The sequence below is a fragment of the Phaenicophaeus curvirostris genome, chromosome 6, assembly GCF_032191515.1.
Source record: "Phaenicophaeus curvirostris isolate KB17595 chromosome 6, BPBGC_Pcur_1.0, whole genome shotgun sequence".
Classification (NCBI taxonomy): domain Eukaryota; kingdom Metazoa; phylum Chordata; class Aves; order Cuculiformes; family Cuculidae; genus Phaenicophaeus; species Phaenicophaeus curvirostris.
In genome coordinates, this window is record NC_091397.1 from 37,316,553 (window position 1) to 37,335,852 (window position 19,300).

Here is a 19,300-nt window from a genome sequence, read left to right on the forward strand (position 1 = left end):
CACCCAATAATGTGTCGCTTGATTCTTTCACAAGATATCAAAAGAAAGAAAAAATTATTTACTTCTGTTGTAAAGATTATAAGCTTTTCAGCTTTTCATATTCAGCTCTGCTGAAACTTCTGCGTCTCAAGATGCATTTCAAAGTGTACTTATTAAAGCTGAATCCATTAGAACCTTCTCATTTGAGACTGAAAAGACACTGCAGGTTCAGGTATTCAGTTATTAGTCAGTTATATCTATACTTATAGTCCAGAAGACAGAATTCTGTTATGGCTGATTATATGTGCAGAAATCTTGATATGGACAGTTTGGAATTTTTCTTTGAAAATTTCTCAGATGTCAAATTTTAAGATTTTTTTTTTTCCTTCTGAATTATTGTGCCTACCTGCTGACCTGAATCCAGGGATACTACTTATGCCACAAATGGTTATCTTCATAAAAGCCTCAAGAGTTTAGTACTACTGTGTTGGGGCAAGGTACTAGGGAATAGGGCGGTTGGCTGCAGGGTTTTTTTTCTAGATGGAACATGGTTCTCCTTGGTCTGCTTCTCTAATCATTGGCAGCGCTTATTCCCCCCTTTTTTTCTTCCCCTTCACTTATTTTTTTTCTGTTGTAAGTGAAACATTTTGGATTGTTCCACACATTGCCAGGTGATGGCAGAGGTAAAGAAGAGGGGTAAAATGTGTCCCAGAAGCCTCGGAGGGAGGGTGTTGAACCCCACACTGGAGTATCTGTTGGTTAGGGAACACCACACTGCTGCTGTGGAAGTTTCACCAAGAGAGGAAATGAAGGGTTTTGACAGTTGATTCATGTCCTTTTAATTTTCATCCTGTTACAAAAGTGCTGTGAATTGTTGTGAAAGTGTAAAGTATTGTCTCCTGGTACAAAAGAACAGTGATTTCTTTCCTCGTAATTATTACAACAGTGGATAGCCAGATGCCTGAGTGTGACAAAATTGAGGAACTGCATTTCAAAAACTATGTCCCAGAATGCAAAAGCCCACGTTGTTTGTATTCAGTTCTTGCTGGAGAGATATGCCATGACAGACAATGTGAAAAAATGCTTTGATTTGGAGAAAGTGCATTAGGAAGTAGCAATCATAGGACTACACAAATTATTTCACACAGGGCTTGTGAATGTTTCTGTGATGTCTCTGGTGGCCTTTCCAGGCATCTGCTGTGCTGTTAGCAACCACAAACTCCAGGAAATCCACAAGCATTTTGAAATCTATCTTGGCAATCGGTGTCAGGGCATGAAATGCCAGATGAACTTCAGGGGAGTTAAATTCTGGATACCCACCATGTGTTGCCATCCCTTTCCTTAATGAGTTGACAACCCAAATCTGAACAACTTTGGTACCTATTGAGCTGTGGGTGTACATTTCTGTGGGGGATCATTGTGAGTTTGTGGCATTATAGGAGGTACTTTTGCATCTGGGTACACCTAGAATATATTTTTGATTGTATACTCACATAAACAAACTTGTGGGGTGGCAGTGAAGCGATGAAGCTGAAGAGGTTCTCTCTCTTCTTGAGGTTTTGTTTTATTTTCCCCTTATATGATGGAATACAGAAAAATGGGCTTGAGCCCTGACCTGAGCTCTCAGAAGCATAGTGACTCTTCCCTCTGAATAGAGTGGACTCATTGATGCCCAGAACACTACAATTATTGGGACTGCTATTAAGAAGCAGCAGTGCTAAATGTAGGTGTGACTTGTGTGGTAGAAAAGATGCTCCTTTTCTAGGTGATGGAAAGCAAATGATTCCTGCATGGCACCTTTGTTTTCAGCAGGCCTCCCACCAGTGCCTCTGCCAGCCTGTTTTTAGGCGCAACTGAAAGCAGAATTTTCTGTTTATTATTCCTACACCTCAGAGGCAATTCTGCTTTCACTGAGCTGAATGGAAATTCATGAGTAAGGATGATGTTTAGATTTGTCTGCAGTGCCATGCTAGAGTTCATGCAGCCTTGCCTGTCTTCAATAAATGTCAGCTTTGTGTTGTGGTTTTCACTGAAGTGACATCTATTGAATTGGAGAAGACCCGTGGGAGAAAATAAGCTGACGACAGAAGTTTTGTATGTCGGGCTTGGGAACAATAGATGTGAATGTTTATCGAGTACATCTCTTTCAGTCTCCTAAGAGGATTTTTCCCTCTCATAACTTGAGTAGGATGGAAATCTTTTCAGTCTGGTGGTTTTGATATTTTATTTTCACTTTTTATTGTGCTGTGGAAAAAAGTGAACACAGTCTTCTCACCTACGTCTCACAGTGTTACCTGCTGGGCCAAAATGTCTAAAGCTTTCACATCTACTCTACACCTCCAGTAACACTGTGCCAGTCATGACCTGGTCAAATGACTGCCACTGCTGTGAATAATGTTATCATCTTCCCTGTCTCCTCACTCTGGTTTTCCTCTGTTTCTCAGTCATGCTTTCTAGAGCCTTCATGTTAAGGAGAGAGATTATTAGAGTTCATTCTTATTCCTGAAAGTTCTGTTAGGAGTAATCTACTGTAAGATTGTCTCCTGAACTCATTGCAGAAATAGTTATGATTTTGTGGAAATTCTTTTGAGGCTCAGGATGTTATTATGCATTCCTTTTCGTAGGCTCGATTTAACATAAGTCTCTGTAGCCTTGTTCTCACCATCTTTACTGCTACATTTGAGAATTACTGGTTCTCTCAAGCAAGGTACCCTGCTGTTGAATTAGCCAGGCAAAGCACAGAGCCCTTGGTCTGGCCGTGGCGAGTACATTTTTAGACAGACTTGGATCAGCACAGTGAATTCATGCTATTTCAAGGTTATGCTACAATTCCTGTGGCAGTTTTGACCTAAAACTGCAAGCCATATACCCTTTTTTGTTAGTTTGTTTGTTTGTTTTGTTTTCCAAGGAACCAGTCAGAGAGTCTCAAGAGCACAGGTTTACTGCACTATAATATAAGGCGTTAATATTATGGCAAAGCAGTCTTCCTTGCTGATTTCCTCCTACCACAATAACATTGTTTCATAATGTATGTACCGGAATGAAACTGCTAATTAATGCAACATGAATATTTGTTAACTGCAGGTATTTTTTACGGTGCTAATCCCTCTAATATTGAGGCAGATGCAATGATAGTTATCTGTGTACTTCTGTGAGTCTGTGCTGTGTTTGGTTTGTTAATGGACTGGAGAGTGATTTCTGATTATGATTCATACATTATTAAAAAGGGGAAAAGTGGATGTGGAAATGACAGGAGAGACTGGGAGCTAAAGTTTATAAATAATTGTAGTATCTACTGGTTGACTCAGTCGCAGTGGAATCTCTTTAGGAAGAGTGCTAAGCACTGGATCTCAGTGAATGGTCAGAGTAAGGTGGGAGGCAGAACTATGGCTTTATTCAGGTCTTTTCTCCAGTTGACTGAAGTAGGACTGGACAAAGTCCCTTCAGTAAAGAAGCACTTTTGAATCTCCCTCCAGACTTTGAGGAGGTTTGCCTTTTTATTTATAATGTACAGTCTTTGCAATATTTTTCCCTGTACAAGTACATTGAGTCATGTGTTTCTTATTTATTGAAGGATGCTAATATTAACTATTACATAAAGAAGCTCCATTACATTGGATATGTAAACGGTGGTATAATTAAACCATGATTACTCAGACATCACAACAGGCTATTTTTATCAAAAGAATTGATGCTGACTTTGAGTTGGTAATACTTATGCAAGCTCATTTTGTGAAGCATAAGAGCATGAGTAAAACGAATGTCTTACAGGTGATGGCAGGATGGGATTCAACCTGAGCCTCATGTGCCAGGTGAGATTTCATAAATCTGGCAGCCAAGTAGAAAGCTTTCTTGTGAACTGGTATTTGTCTGTGATTAACTTAAGGACTAATGCCATGGCACAGCTGTAGCCTGGTTGTGCATTTTCCTTGAAAGACATTTTTGAAGCTGAGTTTTCAACTTAATTTGTACAAGTCCTTGTTTCCTCTTAGAAATGCTAAGCTAAAAGGCGCCCAGCTTGAAAGCGCCTTAGCTTTCAGATAAATACCTGTAGTTTCTATAGACCCTTTAGAAAGATTTTTGTAGGGCCTGTCACACATCCTCGTCAAAACCCCTCTTTTTGTTTTTTTTTTTACTAAGCAGCTCTATTGCCTGTGTAATTCCTTTTACTGACAACACCTTTTTGAAATCCAATTGCTAAACTACTGTGTGACATTCGACAAGGCATCTTTAATTTACTTTTTGTCAAATTCCAACAAAATGGGAAAAACTGCTCCTTTTTCCTCTGTTCACATTCTTAGTTAGAATAGCATAGTTCAGCTGGAAGAGACCTACAGCAACCATCTAGTCCAACTGTCTGACCACTTCAGGGTTGATCAAAAGTGAAAGCATAGTATTACAGGCACTGTCTAAGTAATTCTTAAACTATGACAGGTGTGAGGCACTGACAGAAAGGCATGAGGCATTACAAGAAGCCTGTTCCAGGCTTTCACCACTCTCTCAGTAAAGAAATGGTTCTTCAAGTCAAATCCAAACCTATTCTAATGAGTGCATAAAGCCATTCCCACGTGTCCTGGCATGGAGTACCAGAGAGAAGAGATCAGCACCTCACCCTCCACTTCCTTACCTCAGGAAGCTGTAGAAAGCAATGTGGTTGCCTCTCAGCATCCTCCTCCAAACTAGACAAATCTTGAGTCCTCAGTTGCTCCTCAGAGGACATGACTGGCTGCCTCTTCCTCAGCTTTCATGCCCCACTTGGGACACATTCCAAGTACATTAACATGGTTTTTAAACTGTGGGGCCCAATTTACAAGACTGTGTCCCCCATGGTATGCGAAGGCAATTAGTACAGCTATAGATAATTGTTTAAGAATGTGCTATGTCAGCATTCACTTCCCTTGCACAACCCTCAACAGAGGGGAATGCATGAGCTTAAAATGGCCGGCACTGGCTACCAGTTCGTTTTCAAGCATAGCTCAAAGCACAAGTTTTAGCTCATGAATCCTGTGTCGTTTGAAATCCTTGCTACTTAAGACTGTCTTTTACCTCCAAGCCCTCTGGACAAGGGGCACTCATGGCAAGGGAATTCATCTCTAGCCTCACTCTCTTTGCTGATTTCTGAGATTTACCTTTGGACACAGGCAACAGCTTGTCTCAATCCTACTGATTGTGCATCAAAATGTTGAGATTCCTTAACTGAACAGATGTAGTCTGGCAGGTTTCTTCACTCTATGCACCAGTTTTGCAAACTCAATACTATGTGTGCGCTATAAGATTGTTTTTCATAGTTTCTTTTATTAATTAAATATTAAAAAAGCATTCTTTTGTATCTGAATAACATAATTAGTAATTTCATCACACTGATATCCACAGGTGGTGTGAGACAGGCATATAAATAGCAAAATTTTCAGTCCTTTAGGGTTTAAAACTTATTTATAGTAGCTTAGGCTTTTGCAGAAGTGTGGGATAGGGGCAAAGGGAGAAAGAGGTGCAGAGGGGAGACAAAGGGCAGAAGGGTGAGGAGAGAAACAGAAGAAGGAGAACAAAGAGGGGAGCAGACTATAGGGAGCTGAGAGGAACAAAGGGGATCAAAAGATCATACAAGAACAGGATCAGAGAGAGCAGAGAACCGCAGAGGAGGACCAGTGAGGAGAAGCAAGGCGGAGAGAGGAGAACAGTGGGAGCGTATGAGCAAAGCAGGACAGAACAGTACAGAGGAGTACGGAGAAGCTCACTGAAAGAGTGAGGAGCACAGAGGAGAAGTGAGGAATGCAGAGGAGCACAGAAGAGCACAGAGGAATGAAGAAGAGTAGGGAGGAATATATAGGTGAACACATAGGAGCAGAGAGAAATGCAGAGGAGCAAAGAGGAGCAGAGAAAAGTGCAGAGTTGTGCAGAAAGGAGTACAGAGAGGAGTGTGGTGGAGCATGAAGGAGCAGAGACGATCAAAAAGGAGTAGTGAAAAGCACAGAGAGGAGTGCAGGAAGCAGTGCAGAGCGGAGAACAGAAGACCAGAGTAGAGTGCAGAGAGGAGTGCAGGTAGGAGCGCAGAGGGGCAGGTAGGAGCAGAGGAGTGAAGAGGAGCAGGTGGGTGCATGGAGGAGCAGGTAGGAATGCACAGAAGAGTGCAGAGGACCACAGAGAAGGATGAGAGAAGGAGATGAACACAGAAAACAACAGGAGCAGTTGAGAAGATGGGAGAAAAAAGGAGCTGAGGAGAAATGCGGAGAAGCATTGAGAAGTGTGGCGAAAGGTGGAACATAAGAGCAGAGAGAAGAAGAGGATCAGAAAAGCAGAGGAAGATCAGGGGAGGATCAGAGGTGCGCAGAGCAGAAAAGGACAGGAGCTGGGTGGGATGTGAGCAGGAAGAAAGGAGCAGAGTAGAAGTGAAGAGCTAAGAGGAGCTGGGTGGAGAATGGATGAACCAGGTGGAGAAGCATGGAGCAGCAGAGCCAAGAGGAAGACAGGATTGGAGGAGAATCTGAAGAAGATCAGAGGAGGAATGAAGCACAGAGAAGGAGAGGAGCAGAAAGGAGAAGAGAGGAGTAGAGCAGAAACCAGGAGCCATGTGGAGTAGGGTTGAGGCAGTTGGTGAATCGTGGGGCAGAAGAGCCAAGAGGAGAAGAGAATTGAAGGAACAGAGGAGCACAGGGGAAAAGAGAGCAGAAGCAAGGAGCTAAGAGGAGCCAGGGGGAGAAAAGTGAAACCAGCTGGAGGAGAAGAGTGGAGAGAGGATCATGGAGGAGGACAGAGGGGAAGAAGGAGAAGAAAGGAGCACTGAGGATCAAAGAGAAAAGTGAGGAAATGAGTAGCTGGGATCAGAAGTAAGAAAAATTGTGAGAAAGGTGAGAAGGATGAGAAGGGTGGAGAAGTGTGGAAAAGGATGGCTAATTGTGGAGTAGCATTGAGAAGGGGATCAGAAGAGAAGAGGACGATGGAGGAAGACAGAAGAGCAAAGAAAAAAAGAGGAAGAGAGAAGCAGAGGAGTGCAGAAAAGGACAGGAGCAGATCAGTAGCAAGGAACCTAGAGGGGAAACGTGGAGCAGAAGAATGGAGAGAAGAGCAGCATTGGTGGAGGATTGGCAGAGCCAATTGGGGTTGGAGGGGGATCAGAGAAGGCTGATCAGGCCAGAGGCATCAGTCCATTCTTGGAAGCCCCCTGACATGGCTCCATGTTGAGGGAGGATGGGGCTTGGGCATCTGCCGAGAGGTGCGACCAGCCTGTGGGATGAGGAGGCAGGTCTTGCTCACATGCTCAGGGAATAGCCACCAGGTGTGGGGTCAGGAAGGAATTTTCCCCCAGGGTAGATTGACACTGGTCCCTGAGTTGTTTTTTGGGGTTTTTTTTGCCTTCGTTTGCAGCATGGAGCATGACCACTTTGTGGGCTCCTCTATTCCACTTTGGCTGCTGCTCATGCACCACAAAGATGGCCTGAGGCGTGGTGGGCTCGCGAGTGTCCCTGGGTTTTTTTCTTTCCTCTGCAGTACTGAGCACAGGCCCTTACAAGGGCTTCTTTGGGCCATTTTGGCTGGGTGCCTGTTGCTCGAGCTCCATGAACATGGTCCTCGTGCCCCACATCTGAGAAGGAATCTTTCTTAGACTCCCCCTGCAGGCCCCAGGGGCAGCCAACTGGGAGTTGCATCTTTTCCTCTAGCATTGAGCACAATCCCTTGTCAGGGCTCCTTTGAGCCTTTTCAGCTGGCTTCTTGCCCACTGCTCTTGCATCCCCGAGGCAGAAATTGTTCCCTGGGTTTCTCTGTCTCTCTTGCCCATTGCAAGTTTTCAACAGGAGCGAGCTCTGCTCTTCCCTTGGCTCCATTTCCCTGTGGATTCTTGCTTGTGCAAACCACCCTGTGCTTGGAAGGGCCCCAGGCTTGCCTCACCATCAGGACCTGCCACTTTCCAGCCCTCCCTGTGTACAATACAAGCACCAGACAGTCCTGACAGAACTTTTCATACATTGCTGGCATAGAGGCACAGTGGAGCAAGTTTTTGAAACCAAAAAGTATGCTTTTCATCAATACATGTCATACTTCTGAAAATACCTCATGGTACCACACACTACCACTCTGCTTCCTCCTCTTCCTCCCCTTCTTCCTCTGTTGTGTGCGGTCATTCCTGATCTTCATTTATCACATTCCTGTTCTTCAGGGAACAGGGGCCATTTTGCCTGTATTCCTGCTCTTGCTTTCTGCAGCTCTGTGACTTTCCTTGCCCAGATCGCAAGGGATGTTTTTTTCAAGCTAAACTGAAGGACGCATCAGCCTGTTCCTGGCTACACATACGCATTGCATTAAGGCTTGTGGCATCAGCTCTGAAACAGAGGCAGAAAAATAACAGAAAGTAACTTAACATAAAAAAAAATTCCTGTTAACACTTCTATTGTTTGTGTTATGTGTCCTTGAAAGTGTTTTTGGAGCTGTACTCTCTTGGCATTTCAGGCAAATAACCAGGGGAAGTTTATGTGATTAGGAAGGGAGAAGGGAAAGGGAAAGAGAAGGGGAAAGGGAAGTGGAAAGGTTATGGAAGGTTACGCATGACAAGCTCTGACCCAGGTCTGAGGACTCCATCCAGGAGAGCAGCTCTCTGCAGTGTGGGTCCCAGGCTCATCCAGGAGACAGGGACAGAGACAGGCACCCCTACAACATTGCTCAGGGAGGGACTGAAGGCCTCAGGCCAAACTGAGATATCATATCCTCTGGCCCCTTGGTAGGAGATAGTGAGGGCACAACTCTCAAGGGAGTCCAGTGCCAGCTTCGGAAGCCCGAGAGCCCTCCCAGGACCTGACAGAAGTAGACTTGCACTGCTCATATCTTCTCCTTTGTGCATTTACGGTGGGCCACTTTGGAGACCGAGTATTGGGCCAGATGACATATGCTCTGATAGCATACTCTTGTTTTCAGGATCTTTTGTTTTAGTATGTTTTTCCATGGGAAGCAGCTTAGGCATTTCTAAAAATTAGTTAAAGGAGAAAAAAAAAAGAAATCCATGAGGAAATGAACAGGTAATGCTCACTTCAACAAGATTTATAACCATTTAGTTGAGAAGCATGCCATGCTTTCAGATGGAGGGCTTGATCTTTCAGACTCGCAAGTGTCAGAGATGTGGGATTTTGCCATCCTGTGGAGCCCTGGCTGAACTGGATGAACACAGAAAGTTTCAAAAGCTCGCATATCACACATGATTTGTGCATATTTGTTCAGGTGGTACAATTATCTCAAGATGATCCGCAGCTCTTACCTCCATCAGAAGGTACGTGTCTCTTTCCCACAACATGGCAGAGCCTGTGCTTAGACTGGGAGATGGTCACCCTTTCAATGTCTTCTGCTGGTGCAGGGCTAGGAAGAGATGCCATCAGAGATTTTCTCTGCATGTACTGCTATTGTATGGAGGAGGCAGGAAGAAGAACAGAACAGTATAGCATAACATAGCACAGCTTGAAGGGACCTACAATAATCATCTAGTTCAGCTACCTCATCCCATTATCTTGAGCTATGAAATAGTGACTTGGCAATGTCGAGAGGGTGTACAAGCAACTCTATATATTCTGCTATTTGTCGTTCAGTGTTTGAAGCCTATGCCTGAAGTTGTGAGCTTGGCTCAGTAAAGTGTATGCTTCTTCATTAGGACTTGACCTGGTGTCCCTGAGGAAGAGATAATTTCTGATGACTTGCAAAGGACTTGAAAATCAAAACTGCTGTGCTTTTAGGGGCCACCTGCACAAGGAGGCTAGTTTTGTAGTGATATGACTTGATATGCAGCCACATTGTAATTGGTGACTACATATAAGGGCTATATCTTAATCACAAGCCAGTATTTAAAAAAACGTAAGGGCTGCAGAACTGAGCGAGACTAAGGCATTCGCAGTACAGTGGTCTGTCTCAGGTGGTGGCCAGAAGTGCAAGATCAGCTTATTTTTTAGAGCCTTGTGGTGGGGGACATGCCTCTTGGATTAGATGATCAAAGCCAGAGCCAGATGTTTCCCATTCTTCTGCTGGGAAGAGAGAACTTTTCCAGACTCAAATAAAGCGGAGAGAAAAGAAAACAGGTGTCTCAAGGAAAGTACTGAAGTAAGACGCTTCTGCAGATTTTTGCTCTCATTTCCTCCAGTTTTCACTGTGTCCTAGTCAGACTGAGATATCTGGGTGTCCTATGACAACAATTGCTTATGTAATAATATAAGCAGTGGCACAAACACTTGATTTTTCTTCCTGTATCCTTGCTTCTATACATGGAGGATGGCCTCTCAGCTACACAGGAATGTACCTTGGTCTTTGTGCAGGGGAAGTTTAACTAAAAATGAGTAATTTATGCAGTGTGTGAGAGAGAAAAAGTGATTTGGCTCATCCAGTAACGGCTGTACTTCCACTCAGATGCTACAAATTGAGTGGAACATGGTGAAAAATGGAGAAACAGGTGAAGAAGCTTGAAGACAGAGGACTGGTGGGCAAGGGTGTGTCAGTCAGGAGAAAGTCTTGCTACCACACCTGACACCCATGTTATCTAACACCGATTTGATGTGTCTGGTCACTATGCTATTGTTTATGTGATGTATTTTCTAATGGAAGTGAGCTAGAAGTCATGATAGCCCACGTGAGCAGAATCCGTCTGTCTTAGATTCACCTCACAGAAATATATGGCCTATGTCAAGGTGTATATTTACCCTCAGGAGAAAGACACAAGTGGTTGTGCAACAACAAGCAATCTGTTATTGCTACCAGAAGTAAGAAATCTTAGTTAAATGCAGAAAATCACCCTGGACATTTCCAGGTTAATAAGACAGCTTCATCATCTCACAGTGGAGAAATTTTATAATCTATGCAGTTCCTCTTCCACCATCTCCTGATTCACAACTTTTCTGGTAGCAATTTTCAGGTTCTTAGCAAGCAATTATGGGTCCATCACAAGGTGTTGGTGACTGTCTCTGTCAGAGGCAGATGTATCTGTGTATGACCAGGGAAGCAAAGGGGCTGTGCTCTTTGCACTCTGAAGACTGCAGTGGCAGAGGCTGGAAATGAGAATAGCCTGGACCTTGTATGACAAGAGCCGTTTGTTCTTCAGACTTGGAGAACTGGGGTTATTCAGTTGGCAGGACACGTGTTAATAATTTAAATAGATTACACAAGATTGTGTTTCTTTAGGTGCCAATAGGGCTAGGGTTTACAAGTTCAGTGTTTGCAGCTCTGCTGCTAAATAAAATTTAGCTGATGACCACTAAAATATTGAATGGTTTTGTTTCTTTTTACACAGATATTTTGGACCTCTTTCTCTGTTACAGTTGTCCTGGCTACACCTTGCCCTTCTGAAAGCATTTCTGTGGCTGTCAATGCTGTCAGAAGCCATGAAATATGTGCGTGGAGTCATTGTCCCTTCAGAGAGACGCAGTGAAGCTTTTCAGTTGTCTGGGGGAACAAAGTGTTTTCCAATGCAGAAGCAACTTTTCCATCATAGATGCAGAGAACTTGAACTGTAAGGATTGCTTCATAAGGAAAATGAATCATCAGTTGTGTAGCGTTCCTCTCCCGATTAATGAAGAAGGGCAATGTTTGGTGTACAGTGTCGTTGCCAGGCAAACAGCAGCAACAAAAATACATTAGAAGTTATTTCAGGAACTGCTGGGTGGCATATGCCTCTTGGTTATTACTTGTAAGTGAAGATTGCACTTTCCTGCCTTTCAGAAGTATTTTGAAACCAAGCATCCATTGTTTTGTAATGTTCAGGTTATATCCAAGAGATGCATATTGTGCCTTTTTCCATTTGTGTAATTGATTTGTTACTTAATCGTGGTAACTAATCAGAATCTTAAGTCCTGAGAGGCAGTGGAATTATTCAATATTTTTTATCAGCAAGAAGTTCCTGCATATTCTTTTAAATTTGTGCCCCTGCTGGTTCTTTTTTTAGGGTTTCATTATACTGCCTTTACTGTTGATGTTTACAGCACAAGCATTTAAAATCATTACTGGATTGCTGGCATTTCCTGCATGGTGCTGGGATTCAGCACTGCAGAAAACTCTTTGGGTGACCAACTGTGGGGACACCTGAATAATCTCTGGCCCACGAGTGTACTGGCTGTACAATTCCTATGCTTGCAAATTATGTAGTGCTGGATAAAACCTCTCAGAAGCAGAATTTCCTCATTATGAGGCATTATTCATAAAGGTCAGAGACTTTCTGGTCTCCTTATTGGATTCAAAATCCCCTAAGCACAGGTTTTCTTATGAAGAAATGGGTCAGAAAGCCACCAGGAAAGCTTTCCTTCCTTCAGTACTATTGTGCTTCAGATCCTTGTGTGGGATTGATCCTGGGTAGGAGTTTTGTTAATGACTGTGACATAGAAAAAAAAGAAAGTGATGGTGATTGCTGCTGACAACATAAAATTTTGCCAGTACAGGGGAGGATCTGAATATCTCATGGTAAATTTCACATGACCTAGAGGATGGGGCTCACGACAAGGGCTGAAATTGAGTAGTAGAGAGTGGAAGATGATGCAGATTAGGACTTAATAATAAAACATTCTTATATGACCTGAGAGCCTCGTAATTCTGAGAGGTGTGTCACAGCACACGACTAATGCGTGACCAGGAAAGAGTAAGGTCTCTTGAATATTTGCATGCAATACCTGTGAGAAAATGAATTGACACTGAATTTCAATAAAGATGGGGATGTGGAGGTACCTACTCTGTAAGACAAAACTAGATGATTATGGCTTGTTCAGTCCATAAAATGACAGTGGAAGGGGGCAAATCAATCTTTCTGGGCCCATGTAAGAGGAGGATTAAGCATCAGAAAAAATAAATATTTCTATTATAAGAACACATAGGTATAAATTGACACATCTTAAACAATAGGTCATAACTGACACTGCAGTCAGGTTTTGGCATATCATAATACATGATGGGTAAGCATAAACCCCAAGCTACTATTAAGACAAAGCTTTATAAATTTATCAAATATCTAATGGCACTATAGTATTTGAGAGCAAAAGCCGATGAATTTCCCAGAGGTGATCTTTGATTTGTCTGCTATCTCAGCAGTGGCAGTACTGTCTTATATTCCCGAGTTTTAGAGGAAATGATTACCAGGAGATGAAGTGTCAGGGCAATCCAGAGGGTTTATTTTTTACAGGAATGCTATTCAAAATATGTGTCAGTGAATTGGAAAATAAAAAATAAAAATCCCAGAGAAGAGTTGATGTATACTATATGTTCAAAGTAAATTGATCTACACGTCTGTGTTATCACTTTATCTGCTCCCTTTTTCCACTTCCTATCAGTCTGAGAAATTTACTAGCAACATAAAATATATAGTTAAGCTCATCTCCCTTGGTTGATTAAGAAAAGAAAAATCTCCTTGAAAGAATGTGTTTACAGGTGCGTGAAATATACCCAACTTTCTTTTTTCAGCCTCTCAGCTGCTTAATGGCAAAGTATAGGTGGTGGGCTTTTGTCTGTCAGTCTTGATGAATCAATACTACAGAGTGGTATATTTTTCTTTGCATCATACTAGAAGTCTGACAAAGAAACTTTGAAAGGAAAATTGGCTGAGGGGGCGTGCTAGTGAAATCGATACTTTCTGTAGAAAATGTGAAAAGCTGTAGGAAATAGTTTAACAGGGCAGATATTAAAAAATGAAGCCTGCCCATGAAGTGGGCACATAGTGAACTTGCATGGGAGTGATCCGTGTTAATCAAAGAACTCATCATGTCTGGGAAGATGTTGTTATAATTACAATGAGAGGCTTTAGAGATTTCCAGGCCGTTATGGTGCAACATGCTATTTTTGAACTGGAAGAAATTTGGGTAGGCTTGGTATTTTGTTGTTTACTTGGACAAATGACCACAGAAAGCAAATGAATGTTTCACTCTCACAGGGTGAGTTACAGGATGATGTCTCCTGCTTATCTCAGCTGTCTCCCTGAAAGGAGTTACATACAAGCTATCTGCAAGTTGCTACACCCTTCACCAAGATTTACTTGCTTCCATGTTAGAATGGAAAATAGCTTCAAATATGCATGGTTTATTATTAAAAAAAAGATTTAAAGTGATGGGATGGAAATTGAAGAACATCCCGCCAACTTAGGATAATGAAGTAAATATATGTTTTCACGCTGATAGTCTTACAAATCAGATAAAAATCAGCCTTGACTTCAGCATATGAAGGGAGAGTGTGGCTGGAGAATAAGCACATCTGGAGAGACAGCAGTACAGGAAATCTTTGGAAATATCAGAAATAAGCTTTGATGTGGGATGTGACTTGCTCTCTCGGAGGCACAGCTTCTTTCTGCAGCTTCATTAATTCATACCAGAAACATGAGGTGGAAAAGATTTCAAGCCACCTGGAGAAAAGGTATTTTCTCATTTACATGTGTAACCTACATAGATCTGTTAGTTCTTTTGTGCCTCCAAAGACTCCTATGAGACTACTGTCGGATACACGTGCAGAACTTCCACAGTTAAAACTGCACTAAGTAAAATCTTCTAAGATTTCCACACAGAGCAAACACAAAAATGCTTTTTGCCTCTGAATCCTTCTCCTTTTGACTGCAGGACTGATCAAACTCAAGATCTCACTTATGCACACATCTCATTGGTCCCAGACAATTCCCATGCAGCAATTAGCTGCCTGACACCAGTAATCTTGTTAGTAATGCAGAATCAACATCCCCAGTGCTTGCTATCCTGATCATTGCTTTGCTGTTCTGCCTGCACCTTTGATCTGAGTGGTTGTGGACCAGGTGGAAGGGCTTTACTTTGTGTATAACACCATCTGATGTTTGGAAAGCACTGAAAACCGAAAACAAATGTATGTGGACTGGAACTGGAAAAACCTTATTTTTGCAGGGATTAACAACACCTGTTGTGTTGGATGCTGTCATTCTGGGAGCTGACCTGCCCAAACACAGATGCTGGGTGGAGTGCTCCAGAGCTCTTGTTGCAACGTTCAGCTGGAGAGTACACCTGAAGCTGCTGGCGGTCAGGGAGTGCTATTTCCCAGGAGAGTGGAGAAAATACTTGTTTTACCACAAGGTGCTAAGCACAGAGTGATCATCATAAAAGCCCAAAGCCAGTGATAACAAATGATTAGTAGTGATCAACAACAAGTTAACAATAACAGCTTTAAAGGCAATGCATCTAATCATTACTACAAAAGAAGAAGTACAGTAATTATGAAAGATACATCACCAGTTGTCCCATCATCATCACCCAGATCTGCAGACATTGGGGAGCCTTTTTCTTTCTCTCTTCCTCTCTGCAGCAAAGGTTTGGAGAGCTTGACAACTGGGAAGCCCTACACAGTGTGTCCACTCATAGGTGAGGTCTCCTACCATTGCTGTGAGGGGTCCAGCTTTTATAGTGTTGAATAAACAAATCACATCACCCCAAAAACTCAGAGTCTCTGGCCCCAGCTGCTTACTGCCTCTCTTTTTCACGCCTTCTGCACCTAGAACAACAGAACACAATCCCACAGCACTGTGAGAGGTTACAGCTGAAACAGTACACATAGCAATGCAATACAAATCGTCCAGGGCTCACCTATACTGTTTTAGGCCTGTCTATCAGACTATGTCACTTCAATACACTAAAGAAGTAATAGCACCGTTAAAAAGCTCTTAGCAGACCCTTTCCTCATTGAGGTAACAGCTCACTTAATGCCCCAACTTAGACACCAGTGCATGGTACAAATCTGTCTAGGCTCTGCTTCGGTACACAGGAATGCCTAGGACCCCAGAAGGAACCAGTCTGGCAAGCAGTTTCTCAGCCTACCTGCTGCAAACCAGCACCACTGGCTGCTTGATCTTTACGTATTGCCTATAACAATGTTTTCTGGAATAGTTTTTTATCTCGCTGCATCCGACTCTTTTGATCCCCGCCGTGTGGAGGATGCTGCTCCCTCTCCTTCACCTTGACATCACCTGAACCAGAAACAGAACTGTGAACTGCTTGAACCTGCCTAACTCTGCACAGTCGTTCTGCACGCAATGCCCCGGGTGAGATTATTTGGTTGGGGTTTGTGCTGCAGGTGCCTGTGATGCACGCAAGCCGAGGAAAGGTGTCTTGTAGGACCTGGAGGACCTCAGGGCCACCGCCCGGGCCAGCCTGGAGAGTTCCCTGGGCTGACAGAGGCACCGGTGCTTTAAGTGCCCCATCTACTGGCTAGCAGCAGCAAAATGAGGCAGGGATTTGTGAGAAAGTCCCTGTTAACTGCAGAGACTGCTGAAGCCACCTTGATCAACAGGTAAAGATTGGAGGGAAAGTCGGGAAAGCTAGATATGGGTCTTTAATGAAGCCAAACTTAAAGTGACAACCTGAAGACTTGTCAGAAGAATTAAGTTTAGTCAAAAGTATTTTCTGGCTTCAAAAAGCAGATGATAGCTTAGTTAACATTATCTTGCTAGGAACCTGTGAGTCTCCATTCCACTCATATTTTACATCCTTTTGTGGTATTTCTTAGCTTGCTTGCTCTTGTCTCTAGAATATAGCATTTTTAAAGAAAATAAAGAATTAGCAAGGTTTCTGTGTGCACTTATAATATGCTCTTCTTCCTATGTGCCCATTAATACTGTTCTTCACAACTATTGTAGCTACAAAAAATAATAAGTCATGGGTGGTAATTCCTTTCCTTGATAACTCTCATTTTTTTTTTTTTTTGGCTATAGTTTAGTATTATGGGAACCCCAAAGTGTTGTTTGTGCTCTTGACTAATGGCATACCGGCTGGGTTACAGAAATGTTGAGAGCTATGCCTGTATGAATCAGAGGCAGAAAAATCCCAGGATTTGTTTTTATCCCTGGTGATATCTATATGCAGTTCCAAATGTCATAGGATTCCTTAGCACAGATCCTTAAATTTAATTTATTTTGCTATTAAATGATCCTCTGGGCTTCCAAAATTGCTAGTGTGTTTCCTTATGTAGGTGCAATAATCTTAATTTTTTCTTACAATATTCATTAATGCAAATGGAAAAAATAATGTTTCATTTAGGACTTGGAAAAAAGTCCAATATAAATTAGAACTTATAAGGATGACTGCAATCATACATTGCTATGTACTATTAATGACTAGTGCTTGAATGTTAGGCAATTATCACCCAATTATTGTGTGGACAAGACAATGTTTGCAGGTGCCTGTGGTATGCCTTGTTGACTCTGAAAGCCAAACATACAAATTAATGTATTTGGTGGCATTGAGAAAAGTATTATATATCTCTGTGTGTGTATACCTGTACATACATATGCAACTCCTGCTACAATCTTCTCTCCTTTATATGCTTGAGAATTGCTATTGTCATTAATCTTAATGTAACATTTAAATTGAATGCTTTTTATTCCTCTGTATTTTCTCCTTTCAGTTGCAAATGAGACAGGAGACAGAAATGCACGACCACTATCACGATTTGCCCGTAAGTAGTAGGTTTTATTTTATTTTAACTGTTTGATTTCTATATCTAGTGTACAAATAAACACATTTAATAAGTCTTCGATGCTCATATCATATCTGCCCTGTTATTGCAGTTCGTTTATGATACTGATGGACCATAGTACTTAGTTGGAAAAATCATTTACAGAGTTTCAGTCTTACTGAATGGAGTTGATGCAAATTTAGAAGAATGAAAGACTTTGTGGCCTTACTATTTTTTCAAGCATAAAAAGTTATAATAATATAAGTGTTGCAAAGCCAGCTGAAGTTGACCAGGGTGGTTACAAAGAGATTTGGTTCAAGCCTTAGAAATAACATACAAAAAATGCAACCTTACTGATAGCTCCTCCATCAGCTTTTGCTTCACAGTGCAAGGTTAGGAACTGAAGATATAGTTGGGTTTGAAATAAATTTGAAACCCAAATTTGAATGAAACAAAGGGACCCATCTGGTAATGTGGCTTCAACTGACTATGATGCTGACCGTACGAAATATTGAAAAACACACATGACAAAATATATAGGAACAAGGAGGAAGATAGGAAATCCTGTTCCTAGTGCATGCAGTTTTATGATGATTTGTGATCACTTAGCAGGGAAACATCCCCTTCTCATCATTAAAAGGGGGCATTTGCCATCATCGTGGATGGTGTAGATCAAAACATCAAAATTTACATCTATGGTGCAGTATTTCACACAGGCACAGGATGGCACTCTGAGCATGCCATACCTCACATAGGTAGGTAAGGTGCATAAAGCAAAAGGAACTGCTGTCTGTGGCTGTAAAATTTACTGCATGTAGTCACTAGCAAAGCGATGGAACAGATTGAACAGGACCAAGACAGAATTGTACTGGCACTCCTTATTCTGATATAGGGTTTATTCTCCTTCACATGTTGGACGGTAAAGCTTAAAAAGGGGTTGTATTAATCAGTTCTGTTGAGTTCAGCCCTGAAAATGCAATTGGCAAATGAAGTCATGGTGGAGAGGAATGTAAGTGCAAACATTTTCTATTTCTTTGCCACTCTGCTTGGTTCCTGAATACTATGTATAGAGTTGGAAGTGCTGCTTATTCCTGGATATTTGGGTTATGAGGACTTCATGCTGCAATAATGTCTGACAAGCAGGTCAAACTTAATGTCACGACATTTAGAATTATGTTGGCATTTTGGTTCTAATTCTGACATTCATAAGAAATTGGTTTTTGGTGAATGTGTATAGGGCGCAGGTCTGAGAGTCAGGAACAATCAGTTTCTGTTCCTGCTTTATCTTGGCTCTCAATGAGGCAGCCAGGCCTTATTTGTAGAGGTAGGGATGACTGGCATTACATGGAAAAGGACAGACTGACAGACCTTATCAGCTGAATGAAAGCACAAGATACCCCCTTAAAAGGCATCATTGTATGACCTGGTGCTGTGTGGGATTAAGCGTGGAGGTGAAATCAAGGCCACAGGCTGTTTGACAGTAACAGGAATAAAATGCAGAGAGGAACACACAGATAAGCCTGGTGGGGAAATACTCACAGAGGCATAATATACTAACAAAGGGTGATAATTCAACGTGTAAACCAGACCTTCACTCTTGGGAGTTTAATGTGGTGATCTGGGAGTCAGGTTGAGGATTTAATGATCCAGCAAGCTTCTCATAGGTATCACTAATGATGACTGTGTGATCACTGGCAGTGTAAAGTCACAAGTCCTTGGGAGTGGAAAGGAAAATTAGAATGAGGACTTCTTTACAGAAAGGAGAGAAGTATCTGAGGCATGTGCTGTTCTAATGTGAGTTAAATGGACGATATCCAAATTTATACTGAGAGTCCTATAACCTACTTTACCATACCATGACTCATTGAGCAAATAGTGGAGCGCAGATCAAACATTCTAAACTATCCTGACTGAATGGCAG

At 42.2% G+C, this 19,300-nt stretch overlaps 1 protein-coding gene across 2 annotated transcripts in view; it reads left to right on the top strand.

The window, feature by feature from the left end:
• PDE1C (phosphodiesterase 1C) overlaps window positions 1-19,300 on the top strand; it is a 300,480-nt gene that overhangs the window by 22,492 nt on the left and 258,688 nt on the right. For both annotated transcript variants that reach the window (XM_069859824.1, XM_069859830.1), the window contains exon 2: window positions 17,329-17,379. In XM_069859824.1, the coding sequence (XP_069715925.1) occupies window positions 17,329-17,379 (51 nt within the window). The remainder of the gene's footprint in view (window positions 1-17,328; window positions 17,380-19,300) is intronic.